Raw genomic sequence first — 15,804 nt, 5'->3', positions numbered from 1 at the left:
TGTCTCACTGCTTGAGCTGGACACTGGTCTTTTCCAGCCTTTGGACATGGACTGAAACATCAGCTCTTCTTGGTACACTAGCCTGCTGGCTTTTGGACTGGAACTACACATCAGCTCTTCTGGTGTTCCAACTTGCAGATGGCAGATCTTAGGACTTCTCAGCCTCCATCATCGTGTGAGCCAATTTACAATACATCTCTCCCTCCCTTTCCCTACGTACGTATATATGTATATGTGTGTGTGTACACACATACACCCTACTGGTTCTGGGTTTTTTTTTGGAGAACCATGACTAATACAAAGTATTTTCACAAATTATCTCTTTTATTCTCACAGCAACTGTTCCTGGTGAATTTAAGGTTCCTGCTTTGTTGCAGAAGAATTTGGAGATGAAGTGATAGGTAAGAGGTGGATTTATTTAGAGAGAAACACACTCAGACAGAGTGTGGGCCATCTCGGAAGGCGAGAGAGCTTCTAAATGTGGCATGGTTAGTTTTTATAGGCTGGGTAATTTCACGGGCTAATGAGTGGGAGGATTATTCCAACTGTTTTGGGGAAGGGGTGGGAATTTCCAGGAATTGGGCCACCGCCCACTTTTTGACCTTTTATGGTTGGCCTCAGAACTGTCATGGTGCTGGTAGGTGTGTCATTTAGCACGCTAATGTATCACAATGAGTTGTATAATGAGGCTCAAAGTCTACTGGAAGTCGAATCTTCTGCCATCTTGGACCCAGTTGGTTCTAAACAGTCTTTGTCATGTTCTATGGCTATGTCATTCTTTTAAAGGTTGTGCCCTGCCCCCTTCCCTCCTGTTTCACAACCACATAAAACAGGTGCTACAATGACTCCTCATCTTAACAAGGAAAAAACCAGAAGCACAGAGACGGTGAATAACTTTCCTGATGTTACCCAGATGGTCTGGCCCAGAGTCTGTGTTGCTCACCATCCTGTCTGTATCTCATAAAATTAATACCTACTAATTAAGAAAACAGAATATGGTTTGGTACAAGCTAATTGTGGTAATTCCATTACCACAGTTGGTACAAGCTAACTGTGGTAATTCCATTACCTCTTTGCTAATGATTAGTTTAGGGGTGAACATGGAGCTCTGTTTTGGCGAATAATATAAAAAGGGAAGACTGCTAAAAGGCTCTGGGAAAGATTTTACTCTTTGATAATAAGGGAGACAATTTGAGAAGGGAAAACCCTCCTTTTTTTTTTCTGCCATGGAAGATGTTAGGAGAGGATATAGCTTTTGTAGCCATCTTGAGGAGAGGAAGGCAGATTCAAGAGGACAGCAGAGAAGCAGATACAGTACTGAGTTGCTTAATTAACTAACCAACATCCGAGTCTCCCTTCTTCCTTTTTGTTATGTGAGATAATAAACATAAAATAGGAACAATAATAGTATCTGCCTCCTTAACTTGCTATGAAGATTAAAAACCCTATTTTGTAACTTCAAGCTGAAAGCATCCTAATTGATACATTTTCCTATGTCATTAGGAGTACTTAGCAACTATCATTTTAAACAAAACTATTATTTACACACAAAAAATGTGAGCAACTATGAACTATTATTTACCCCAAGCAAATCTGCTAGATTGACAGACCAAAAATTAAAGTCATTGTTGTTTCAACTTGCATTATTTGAATAGTGAGGTTTAGCATTTTCTTAAACATTTATTTTCCAACTATCTACTCCTCTGAATTTTCTTTAGAAGGAACACATCTGTAAAAACCAGGCTATGCTTAACTGTTACATTTCCCCTAGATACTCTGGACATTATAATCTCTTAAAACAATATTTTCAAAATAACAAACATGGAAGTCCACTGAAATATGAACACAAGATTTTCTCTAGCATATGTAGACTAGACACTCATGATAAGCCTTGTGACGCCATAGCATTGCCCAACTTTGAATAAACAATAGAAAACTCTGAGGCAGTATTTAACTCCGTTCTTATTCCGATGTGTCCAGGCCTGGCAATGTGTGCTCAGTGCTCTTGTTTCAGAACCTTTGGGCCCCATGAGATTTAGGAGAGGATTTGGCTGTCTCTCACAGAAACCACAGAATCTCTGCAACCATCTGGGACTCACTTTGTTTAAAGACAAAGATCCTCTTGGTGGATTTTTATAGTTTCATTTTGAACCAAAAAGCCTGTTAAATAGGCTTTCAAATTTGATAAAAAGAAAACCCTTAAAAGTGGCCAGGGAGGGAAGGCTACTTAGATGAAGGAAAATCCAAAATGGCTGCTCCTTGGCGTGGGGCTCTTCATGGCTGCCCCCTCGCAGGGTTCAGTGAAAGCCATGCCTGCTTTTCTTCAAAGTGGCAACACTTACAATGCCGTTATTTTGAAAATTATGGTTAGAATTTCAAGATTAATTTATCAGTTGAAGACAGCTACTTAATTTTTTTTAATGTAGGGTTTCTCTTTAATACACATTTCCAGGTTTCACACTAATTCCCCTCTTTCCCCAAAGCCACAAAGATGTGTACTGAAGATTTCCACATATGATTTTACTTAGCAGGTTTCAGAACTCTTATTAGATCAGTGCCAAGAAGAATAGCGATATTAAAGAATAACTCCAGAGCACCAGATGCACTGGAAAATGATATCCTAACCATGATTAAAAGTGTATGTATAAAGATACAAATATATATACATACATTCATATGTACATTTGGGTTTTTAGAGTGGTAAAGCTTTCCTCAATGAAGGGATGGAAAACACGGAAGCAAATACATGTGCATGAGTAGTGGTATAATGTACAAAGTCCCTGAGAAATTTTATGTGTGGTCAATTTTCACTGAATTGGGGAAATGAGAGGGGTGCAGGAAAGGCAAGGTACAGGTAACCAGACATCATTGTTCAAGCAAGCTTTAGCCAATTCTCCATTGTCCCGTGGTGTATTAATGCAGTTAAGGTATATCAGAGAGCTACACACACTCTCCTCCCCAAATGGGGCTTCATAATTAGGCAGCTGCGGTTTATTGCAAATTTCCAGGCCCAGGTGGGGTAGCAGGAAAGAAGCGAAGATGTGAGGGAGGCAGGAATCTACGAAGCTCTTCTGGAAGCTTGGTTCCTATCTTCCTAACCTGGCCAACTGAGGAAATCCTGTCTGACGTACTTTAACTAGCGCTAATCTGAATGTTAGGTAATCTACCCTGACAATAAAAAAAAATCCAATTTAAAAAGAAATAATACATTTTTGCGTGTGTGTGTGTGTGTGTGTGAGAGAGAGAGAGAGAGAGACAGAGACAGAGACAGAGACAGAGACAGAGAAAGAGAGACAGACAGACAGAGAGGGGGAAAGAGACAGAGAGGGAGGGAGAGAGGGTAAAGGCAGAAAAACACTGACTAGAAAGGTTTTTTACAATGTTGACACATGCAACAGTTGGTTTGAGGTTGGCATGGTGGTCTGCTGAACCTCGTATTACCTGGGTTCAGTATAAACCACTTTCCATTTGCTTCATTCTAGGTTAAACGAATTGCTGTTTCTGTGTTCTAATTTTCCCCGCTCTGCTAAGTTTATTTTTAAAAAATTTTTATTCATTTATTTATTTTATTCGACAGGTTCTTATTAGTTATCTATTTTATACATATTAGTGTATACATGTCAATCCCAATCTCCCAGTTCATCCCCCCCACCTCCCGCTGCTTTCCCCCCTTGGTGTCCATACTCTGCTAAGTTTTTTTAATGGCCCCAATATAGAGCTCAATCTCATTTGACGATGACAAGAAATGCTGTAACTCAAAATATAGTTATATGTGTATATACCTTCCATGATAGTGGGAATGTAAAATGGACTTTCCTAGTTCCTGTGGGAAAAGAAGACACTTCCTCTCAAAAAGGTAAATGCAATGCAAGGGCTGGTTATGCTTCCATTATTGCTCTCCAAAGATTCTTTTCCTATTTGGCTAGATTTGACTTTTTTTTTTTTTTTTAAGAGTATTTATTATAAATGAGGTAGAAGCAGAGAAAAGCGTGAGAGGCATTCCCCACAGAAAAGGATTATTAACATTTACCAGTACAAATAACATTTGGAAAAGTTCTGAAATGTGATTTGGCACCAGAAGCCTTAAAATCTGTATATTTGACATTAACAGAGAGAGTGATTAAAAGAACTACTTAACTTTCAATGTATGGAAATTTTTTTTAGTTCTGATTTGAACCCCTCATAAATATTTAAGATTTAAAAAATGCTAATGGTTTGAAAAACTCAGGAAATCAGCAGAAGTTTTAGAACAAATATATATTTAATTATTTAAAAGATTAGTGTAGCCCCAACAAGACTCTGCTAAGACAAAACGATGAATTTTGTCTAAGGAATAAAGTACATCTTTTTAATTTGGGAATGTGCATCAAGTACCACAAACACATTCATATCCTTTGTGCAGGTAACTAAATTTTATAGCAATTTATTTTAAGGACAGACTCAGAAATTTGGACATATATTTATACACCAAGATATTTATTTAAGGATCTATTATAGTAACCAATTGGAAATGAACTAAATGTCCAACAACAAGGAAGTGTCTACATGGGGTTAGATATACCATATGGTAAATCACTATGCAACCATTAAAGGGGTAACTTCAGGAATTTTAAATAACATGAGAAAATAAGCATTATATAATGTTAAGGGAAAAAAACAAGTTGAAAAACTGTAATTACAATCAGAGTTCAAGTTGGTTAAAAGGTATCTGCATAGAAAAAAAGAGCAGAAAAAATACACCAAAGTAATAATAGAATATATTTTTTGGTTGGTAGATTTATGGGTAATTTTAGTTTTCTTCATTAGGCTTTTCTGTGTTTCCAGATATACTTTATAATAGTTAACATAAAAATAACACTGTGAACTAGTATTTCTTGGGTGCTTTCTTTTACAAAAGGAATATGAAGCATAGAAAGGTTAAGAAATGTGCCTAAGGTCATATAGGTAATAAGTACTAGGACTGAGAAATCTTTTCCAATCAGAAAAAAAGTAGGTAAAGTTTTGTGAGAATTAAAAAAAAAATGTGTTTTTCATGACCAACTTTTTGGGCTTATGATATACTGTTGCAATAGTATCTGCTCAGGCACATTGCATGTATCAATTTATCCCTGAAATTTAATATCATTTCGTGAAAGTAGATAAATCTATGGCAAGAATGAGGCATTAATATAGCAACACAAAAAAGTCCAACCAGCACTACTTATGCCTCGGAATAGTTCATTATTTTAATTGTAACTAAAATTTATTGGATTATGACAATGGGCCAGGCACTGTTGTAAGCATTGTACATAAACAAACTCATTTAATTCTCATACTTAGTTCATGAGGGAAAGCACTATTATTACTATTCCCATTTTAGAAAAGTGATTCACAAAGGTTAGATAACTTGCTGATGATCACGCAGCTAGCAAGGTTGCCTGTGATCTTAACTACCAAGGACATTCCTTGAAAAGGTTTCTCCACGGAAGGACCCTGCCTTTCCACTGACTGTTAAATGTTCTAGCAACCACATGCCAAAGACTTGAATGAATTGGGAAACTTCAGACCAGAGCTGTGGTGGTCAAAGCACCTAAGAACTTGTTAGAAATACAAATTATCATGCTATACCCAAGACCTGTTGAATCTGGAACTCTGGGGGTGGGACCCAGCAATCTGTGTTTTAAGAAGTCCTCCAGGGGATTCTGATATATACTCAAGTTTGAAAACCACTAGCCTAGAGGGAAAGAAACTAAGGGGAAATATTCTACCTTCTCTCATGTTTTTGGAGGGCTGTAACCTAGAGGAGAGGTAACGAGTTGTGTGCTTTTTGCATATGCCTCACAAGTTCTGAGGAATGGTAAAGACTGGCTGAATGGTGACAGATTTTGGCTCAAAATTAGGAAAGAATTTCATTAACAGCTGGAAGTAACCAACAATGGGAAGGGCTGATGTGTGAGAGAATGAGACTCTTATCATTTGGAGTATTCAAACAGATGCTGTATGACCTTTTCTCAGGCATGCTGGTGAATGGGAAGGTAGATGAGGCATTCTTGAGAGACCATGAGTGACAGAATCAGAAAACCAGTGTGTATTGGGCAGATATTTGTTGAGAGCATATCCATGTAAGAGAGCTCTAAGGGCAGATAGGAGAGACACTTCTTGTTCTTATGACTTTCCAGCTCAAAGCCCACACTAGCCACACTGGTCCCCTCATGAGTCCTTGGGTAAGACACATTTGTCCCATATTTGTATCTTTATTTATCCTATACTGCTGACCTGGAATGCCCTCTCTTAATCTAAATTCGACATGTTTTGTAAAGCCCAGCTCAAGTCAAATCTTCTTAGTGAAACCTCTAAATTCCTTTCACACTTACTGTCAGTCGTACACATTGTTGGGTTTATGTAAATTCACATTTTAAGAGCAAAGATTCTGTTACATACTTAGTGTCTTTCATTTTTCTCTGTTCTACAGGAGGCAATCAACAAATACTTGGAGGAATGGTCAGTTGACTGGGAAGACTCTCCCATGCTTCTTGTCTGAGACTCCTCTGCTATAGGTTTCTTTTCACTTCTGCTGCCCACAATAATGAGAACATGAAGTCCAGCTCCCTGATCAGGTGCAGGCCAAGAATGTATATGGTATAGGTCCTACTGTTCACCTCACCAGTTGCTTCCTGCCTGCCCCCGGCATACAGCAATGGAGTAGCCCCAGGTGCTCAATATGGAAAGCTCCCTTTTTCCTTTTCTAGGGACTGAGTGCTGTCTCTATCACGTCCTCAGTTCACATAAGCTCCGGATAGACTGTTACAATCCAGATGCAGATGTATATGTTAAAACTCTTATGACAAATCCAGTTATTATGTGTGCAGTGAAGCCAGTTTTCAGATTTTAATACTTCCTTTTTTTCTTTCTACTCTTGTCATATGCTCCATGCTTGAAAAACATCTTTTAAAAACCACATTTTCACATCTTAAGAACACAAAAAAGTGTCAGATACTTTTTTTTCCCCTTTGCAGTCTTAGAACTTCAAAAACAGCCAAAAGGAAGTTTTATAAAATATATAAAAATATGTGCTGAGAGCTGAAGTTTTATATGCCAAGAGTTAGACTGCAGTGAATTTTTACTGCAGTTAATATTAACTCCTAGGAAAAGAAAGCTTGCTGGAGACCCACCAGGCCCACTCTGTCATGGGAGAGAATCACAAGACTTTCATGCAGGTTATTCTTACATGTATGAGAGTCAACTCCTGGTTATCCACTGTTGGATTATCCAGAGTCCCCACCATCCCTGACTTCTTTTCCTTCTCAGTAAAGACGCTTTGGCCATTTCACAGCTCATTAGCACCTCCACCAGAAGGTAGGTGGTGACAGGGAGAAGAGGTGAAATGAAAATCAGTAAAGTTTACTGCTTGTTAGCAGCTCTTGTAAAAGACATGGGACAAGGGGGTATGAAGCCATCATCATCCTCAGGAACATCAGAAAGAACTTATTAAGTGCTCGTGTACATGGTAGGAGTACGCATAGCTGGGCATGGCAGTGTGATTTTTTTTTTTATTGATATTTTCATTTCTTTAAGTTTCCCTTCCATTAATTACATCAAATGATTAAGAGTTGTCTGGGCCATGAACACAAAGAAGCTTACCTGTTTTTGTACTCCACTGAGTTGCTGAACCTTGATGATCAGTGAAGCAGTTCGACCCTTGTACTGAATAGTTCTAATAAAAGTCCCAGCATGGTCCACACTGAAGGGCTCTGACCAGCGCCAATTGCCCCAGCCTTCAATACAGATGTGTAACAGCTGAAGAGAAAAACAACACTCGTCATAATGCCAAAAGTGCCAACAAAAACTAGCCCTAAAATGAAAGTCTCATTGCTGGAAAACCTTCCTATCTGTAATATTTAGCATCTGTTTTCTTTCTAACCTGCATTATTCATCCACTTCCAGCTTATTCAACCAGGCTAAGAATAGCAAATATGCCACATAGAGTCAATGTGGTTTTCCAGATCACATTTTAAACCTTCTTAAAAATAACTGTCCTATCAAATGGTAAAAGGCCTGTTGAACATTTGAGGAAAGACCATTTCATTCATCTGGAGGACAAGAAGGCTGAAATGTGAGATCAAAGAATCGTGGTCTTGGCTGGTAGTTTATTCCTTCTTCTGGCTAGACAGTAATTAAAGCTAAATTTGGTTTGTAGCATTATTTTTGACCCTAAATTGCCATTCCTTATTTTTTCTTTTGATTAAGAACAAAACAGAAATTTGAAGATGCAGTTCATTTAATACAGTCTACTTATGAGATCACATATATCAAATTAGAAATACCTTTAACATTTTGAATGTGTGAGAAAATGTCTCTGTTCTACTTTTTTCTAGCATGTATTTATTGTTAACTTTTACCAGTTGAGTCTCCTGATCCACATTCACATTTATTAATGCAGTATTGCCACTTTTGGTAATATTTAGATTTCTTTCATGGTCATCAAATATTTTCTATTTCTACTCCTACCCACTAACTGCAATTAAGTATTCCAAACTTAATTCCACTAACTGAACAAGTATTCTAAAACAACAATAATGCCTGCTTCTTTAGGATACATATTTAAATGAAAACAAACAATGTTCTATATGATTACTAAGTATAAGGAAATAAAACTGACATTTTAGGAAAAAGATTTAGATATACAAACTTAACATTTTCCTTCATGTAATATACAATTTTTTAAAAAGAGCTAACCAAAGGCTAATCACATGAAACATTTTCCAAATTAACAGAATGAATAAAACTTTGAAAATATTATATAAGAGCTATCATAATAGGCTCTTAAAATAAATACATTAAGGACTTACATGGGAATTGCCATAACAATAGAAGTTTTTTGATGGAAACATTATTTTTTAGTTTTAGCTTTGGGAGGAACCCTTATAAAGTGCTTTAATTTGAAAATTTCCCAGGGTCACTGGTCATCACAATGTGATTTTTTTGGTGGAAAACTTAGGGGTTTTTTTTGTTTTTAAATATCTTAAGATATGAAAAAAACTCTATCTCACCTCCCTGCTTTTAATATGGCCCCACTCCAGTTCGTCCTCCATAACATCGCCAGTGATCCTGTGAAATCAAAAGGCTACCACTCAGATGACTTCTAAAAAGGAAGTCTAACAGCTAAAAAAAGAAAAAAAAAAAAAAATTCCTGGACAGCAAATAAAATACCTTTAGGGAAAATGTGATTTTATATACATTCTTCAACATAAAAGTACCAGAGTATCTTTGATGTTTAAATATTAGTTACAGAAAAAAAAAAAGAAAAACAATAGTGGTGTTTGGAACCATTTCAGTTTTTTGTAGCAGCAACTGGGAATAAAGCTCAGGGTACACACAAAACTAAAAGAAACAAAGAAAGTTGTTTTCTTTGGAGAGACTAGTAGCTGGAAATGACAAAAAAATAATGAGGTAAGGTACTTAAGGTCAAGCTCAGCTGTATTTTTCTTGAAAATTCCACAGCCTCTAAAGAAAGTTTTAATGTACACAATGTAATTTTAATTGAGGAGTGTTCACATTTGCATCTGAGCTCAGTTTTAGGTAGCTCACTCTGTGCACACAGCTTTTAATGACTGGATGTCACCAAGGAGTATGCTGGCAGGTTTCGCTTCGCAGCTATTTGTTCTCAAAATGTTGGCACATATATTTTCTTTGAATTATGAAAATTCAGATACATTTGGAATTAGTTCACACAGAAAAGTTAAGTGGGAGAAAAACATGACGTTTCTCCCCACACGCATGACCAACAGAATATTTGTAATGTTTGGCTTACAGTTAAAAAGCATCTAAATATCATTGGCAATTATATATATATAGTTTAATAGGAAAGGAATGACATTCCTTGGAGAGAAAATCTACAAATAGGAATTCAGGAGGCCTAGTGGTACTTCAGTCCTCCTTCCCATGGTGTAAGTGATTTGGGCACTAGACAGGGGTGCTCAGATATGCCTGGACATCAAGTGAGGGTGGGAAGTTCTGTTCCTGTTGGACCAACCTGCTCTACTTCACTGCTATGGGTACTGAAAAGTCTCCATTTAATAACAAATACTCATATACCTGTTTTTATTTCTATACTGAAGAAACTATAAAATCAGGCATAAAAATGTGAAATTTGTGTTAGACTGCCTAATCCTAATGAGACTTCTTTCTATTATTCATCCAATACAGTTTTATTATTCAGATACTATAAGGAAGGCAATATGCTAAGAACTACAGAGGAAATGAAGAGAAGAGCTTTGGTCTTTGTCCCACAAGGAGCTTAAGATTTTACAGGGAAAATAAGGCATGCATAACCAACCAACAAGAGGCATTATGAGAGAAGTCTAGAGAAGAGAGGGCTTGTTTAGGCTGCTGTGACTGGGAGAGCTTCTTGAAGCATTTGGGTCTCAGAGTTTGGGTAGGATTTCAACTAGTAAGGATGACAGTCATTTCTGGGCCAAGGGGACAATCTGAGAGGTGAAGCCAGAAGGTTTGCTTGGGGCAAAGTTAATAGTCTCAACTGGGTGGAGGAAAGGGAACATGTAAAGAAGAGTTAGGGATAAGGTCAGAGAAGTAGATCTAGATTGTGGCCAACACTGATGATTTACTAAGCTAAGGAATTTGTGCTTTATTCAGGAATTAGCCTTCTGTATAGATGAGCAATGTGTTGAAAGGATGGTGAGAGCAGAGTGTGGAGGTCAGGACAACTGCAACAGAATGAGAAACAGGAGCAAGGAAGCAATGGGCTTAGCAAAATATTACTATCCATTCTGCCTGGAGTCCAAGATATCTTTAATGTTCTCTTATCAATTTGGAAATTTTCTTTCCCCTTTTTTCTATTAAGTTTCCCTTACGGACTCACTTCCTTCACCACCTTTTCCATTCAGGCTTTTCACTCTCTGTGGCCTACTTAGCTAGTGTCTAGTATTTTCCATTGTGGGGGAAAAACAAAGTCAAATACGAACCACTCTTGTTTGAACTTCTCAATGGGAACTGAAACTAAGTATAAGGCAGGTTGTACAGTAGCCACACTCAATGGAAGGTCTCAAGGGGCTACATTTATTTTTTTCTAGCAGACCCTCCCACTCCAGGGCTGCATTGGCAGCAAGATTAAATTCCACTGAAGACCTCAAATGGGAGCATAGAACTTTCCACTCATTTTTCTGAATAAAAAATAAAACTTAAACTGAATTACTGATCAGGGGCTTGGGGATCAGCTCTCAGGACCACCCACAGGTACATCCAAGGGAGAATTCCTGAATCGACAGATTACAGAGGAAAGAAAAACAAGATGAAATCTAGGATAATAGGGTACACAAGGAAGAGAAACAGAGAGGGGATGGTTAAGAAAAATTTTTAAATTGTACCTTAAATATAAATGAAGGTACTAGATACTTTTCTGTGAACTTTACTTCACTATTTATTTTAAAATTGTTATCAAGATGATTTCTACTTAATCAGAAATTGAAAGTTTGTCTTCAGAGTCACTTGTATATTTTTTGCATTTTACAGTAACTTACTGTACAGTAATATGTAATGTTCTAAAAAGAAAGTGAAAATTACATAACTTCAAAATATTTCTCCAGGGACTTCCCTGGTGGTGCAGTGGTTAAGACTCCACGCTCCCAAGGCAGGGGACCTGGGTTCAATCCCTGGTCAGGGAAGTAGATCCCACATGCATGCCACAACTAAGAGTTCACATGCCACAACTAAGGAGCCCGCGTGTCACACTAAGGAGCCCGCCTGCCGCAACTAAGGAGCCCACCTGATGCAACTAAGGAGCCCGCCTGCCGCAACTAAGGAGTCAGTGAGCTGCAACTAAGAAGCCCACCTGCTGCAACTAAGACCCGGTGCAACCAAATAAGTAAATAAATAAATATTAAAAAAATAATTTCCCTAATCCATTGTATTGTCTGTAGAAATTTTAGGACTTCTAAAAAATTAATGTGAAATGCAAGTGAAATAAGCTACTGAATACATATATATATATATATATATATAAAATAAACATATAGTATATAATGTATATTTATATATATATTAAAGCTTAAGCATCATATTTGTTTTTTAAACTTCTAAACTCATATCTATATCCCAAGAGCTTAGTGCATTGTAGGCATTCAATAAAATATTTGTTGAATAAGTGAATCAGGATTATTGAAAAATAACCCAAAGTAGATATTCAAAACTTTTAGTGGCAATATTTGTGCATAAAATGAGAATCAAATCAAAATATTCAGAAACAGTTCCTATTTTGAATGACCTTTCAATACGGGAGATTTGCTTTATGTGGATAACAATAGTAGATTAAACTATAAATCAATGCAATCCCTCAGATCTATAATTCAGACATTGCAATATTGATATTAAAGCATGAAGTAGAGCCCAAATGATACACTAGATGAGCATCACGAGGGAAAATTAAGTTAAAATATTAAAACATTCTTGTCTATCTAAAATAATATCTGAGAAGCTACAGATCAAATTAAACAGATCAGTGTTAAACTGCTTGTTTGGAATGCATAAGTCGAACTGATAGTACATTTCACACCAATAAACTAACACAAAAGCAAAATAAAATATGTTGCTCATTATTCCTTTTTTTAAGGCAGTTGAATTTCAGGATGTTCAGAGTATCTGAAATAATGCTGAAAACCAGGTAGAAAAATGTCTAGATAATTGCTAATGCTTGGTGTCACTCTGATTCAATATTGGAACTCTTAGGACCCTATATATCCTTTTACTTTTATAGAGCACAACCTAAAAGAATGATAAAGTAGAAATAAGTCAAATTGAATTATTTTCTAGTGGACAGCTTGGACTCTTTGATGCAGTGTATTTTGGAGGAAAGAGGAGAAAGAAAAAGAAAGCTTTCCAAGTCAACCTTTCAGGAGGTGATATAAGTCACTGTTATCCCACAAGTATCATGACACAAAATATGAGGGCTTGTAGGTTTTCTCTCAAGATTGTTTGAATTAAATGAAGGCTACAGATCAGCATAAAACCACCTCTTACAAAAGAAGGGAAAGCTGGCACACTCACAAAATGTTGGTTAGAATGAAAATTGTAGCTGGAGGGTAATCCTTTTATCAAAAATCTAAGTTTCAGATACTCACTGGGCTCATCAATTCTAAACAGGAATTTATCCTGATATAATAATTATACATATGTGCAAAGATTTACCTAGATGTAGGTTTATTCCAGAATTGTTTTAATAATGAAAATTTGGCATTACTAGGAAATTAGTCAAATGAAATATAGTAAAAACAATAATAGCTAGCAGTTGTTAGACACACACTATGTGTCAAGCAGTGGGCTGCTTTTTATATATTTTCTTATTAATTCCTTAAAACAATCTTATGTGGCAGTTGATTTTGTTTTATTTTATGGATGAAAAGCAAGCTGAGTTACAGAGAGGCTGTGTGACCTCCCCAGGGCCACAGTGCTGAAGAGGGCCAGGTATAAGATTTGAACTGAGGTGTGTTTACTCAGAACCTCTCTTATACTTAGGATCCTCTCAAGCCATTGAGAAAAACTCACAGAATGAAAAAACGTGAACAATATTACTTAGCCAAAGATTAACCAGAAAAGGAGCACATTACAAAAAGATAGGTGCAGTATACATCCCATTTTTGTAAAACGAACAAAAAGTATATATTCCTATTCCTAAGGGAGAAAATGGCTAGAAATATACCAGAATGCTAATAGTGGTTATCTTGGGGTTGTGGGGTTATGGGTTTTAAGTTTCCTTTTTGTGTGTGTTTTTGTGTGCTTTTACGTAATTTCCAAATTTCATACTATAAATATGTATTACTTTGCAATCAGATAAAAATTAATGTTATTAAAATGAAAAAAAAAGTCTAATAGAAAGCATACAGAGCCTGCATTTCAAGTCAAAAGAAATTAGACATTTTTATTTTAAAAACTCAAATTCAGCTTCCCGCATGAAGTTTCCCCATTTGTCCTAGTCAGCTTTGCCATTTGCTCTGTTGGCACTTTGCTAAAAGGGTGACATGGGCCTCAGTTTATCTCTGAGGCCTCCACCACTGGCTCCTCACACAGGGTCTGACTTGCTGTATACTTACTCACTTGATTCTTGGAGCAGTTTAATGTAATAATTTGAGGGTTTTTTCCCCTAGGGCAATAGTTTTTTTTCTTTCCAATTTAGCAAATATTCTTAGGATCTACATCTATTAAATGTTCACCATAAGCCAACTAACTGTACTATACATGGTGGAGATAAAGACAAATGAGACACACACACCAAAAATTCTCACAATATAGTGGGAGAGATATTTCACCAGAAAAAGTATAGTGCAAAAATTCATGAGAGGAAGGAAAAAATTGTTGTAGGACTCCAGAGGTATTATGCTTGGGGAAATTAAAAGATTGACCAGAGACTGACATATTTTACTTACCCAAAGAAATAACATGAAAAAAAGACATATTGAAATAGAATAAAAGATATACAGGACTGTTACTTCTGATAAACGAAAGCAGGTGACAACCTAACTTGGAGTGGTTCTTTCTGTACAAAATTGATGTCTAAAAACCACACTGATTGCATCACAACCATGACAAGTCATAAAAGTAGCAAACTACGGCTTCAAACCTTTGTGCAAACAACTTGTCAATGTAATTTGGAAAATTAACTTTATATTATGAACTCATCAGCTTACATTCCTCTAACAGCTTTGACGATAACCCAAACGGAACCATTGAATTTTGATCCTGGAAAAGAAAGAGGCATACTCGAACAAAAAATCATTGTTTCAGGAGGTCAGATCTTGCTCTCAGGCAACCAAGAGGCATGTGTGAAGATTCCTGGGGATGGAGGAGAGTTGAGGGTTAGGGAGAAGACCTGCCTGAGAGAGAGTGGTACAGAAAGCGAGGATGAAGAGGCAGTGAACTCTTAGGTCAGGAACTGCCACTTACCCTCAGAGCATCCGTCATCAATAAACACCAGGGATTAAAGCATTAAGGCACTGAAACACAGTAACTGATAGTTGTTGGGCTGTTTGAAATAATACTATTAACTATCTCCCTGGTCTTTCTATATCTAGTCTTAAATAGTAAATAATTTATTTATTTCTTTATTTCTTTTACCACTCTATTTTCTGAATGGTCATCACAAGACAAACGTAGATGAAGAAAGAGTCAGGAAAAAAATAAACAAAAAAGCAGTAGTTGGGAATGAGGGAGACTGTAGCTTTTTATGACTTTTGACAATTCAGGATAACAGAGAAGCATGGGAGGATGTAGAAGCTTTCACCTCTGTATAGTTGAGAATATTAGGAAATGCCAGCTGGAAAATGGGAAGTGGAATAGAAACTGACTTTATTATCTGGCCCTGTAGCTGGAGATATGAGAATAAAAATCCCACCATTCCTCAAATAATAATATAGTATAACCAAGGGCAATTCATATGATACAACCATTAATAAATAGCAAAAGTGACATGAAAATAAGCCATGAGACCTATGAAAAGATACTGCGAAGCAAAGGAAAAAGCATATCATCTTAGAAAATAAGGGGAAGAGACTAGTTAATATAAATACCCAGTTGCAGAATTCAGGGGAGAGAAATCAGGAAAGGTTTTGGTTTTCTCTAAAGTATGCAAAAATACATGATTTCTATAAAACTGTAGAAAAACACTGAGAGGAAAGAAGAGTCTAGTATAAATAGAAAACAGCCTGAAGTTAAAAAAACTAGATGATATGAAAAGGAAATTAGATAAGAAATAAATGCAAGGAAACAAAGAATGCATTTGCAGAATAACAATCTACACTGATGCAAGTAGAGCAAGTA

At 36.6% G+C, this 15,804-nt stretch overlaps 1 protein-coding gene across 8 annotated transcripts in view; it reads right to left on the bottom strand.

Moving 5' to 3' along the window:
• The window catches only part of VPS13B (vacuolar protein sorting 13 homolog B), an 808,377-nt gene that overhangs the window by 56,784 nt on the left and 735,789 nt on the right, over positions 1-15,804 (bottom strand). For all 8 annotated transcript variants that reach the window (XM_082859134.1, XM_082859132.1, XM_082859133.1 and 5 more), the window contains one exon: positions 7,621-7,776. In XM_082859134.1, coding sequence (XP_082715260.1) covers positions 7,621-7,776 — 156 coding nt within the window. The remainder of the gene's footprint in view (positions 1-7,620; positions 7,777-15,804) is intronic.

This window comes from Leucopleurus acutus (assembly GCF_964270905.1).
Source record: "Leucopleurus acutus genome assembly, chromosome: 17".
In the NCBI taxonomy this organism is placed as follows: domain Eukaryota; kingdom Metazoa; phylum Chordata; class Mammalia; order Artiodactyla; family Delphinidae; genus Leucopleurus; species Leucopleurus acutus.
The sequence above is the reverse complement of the archived record's forward strand: the minus strand, read 5'-3'. Positions and strand labels throughout refer to the sequence as shown.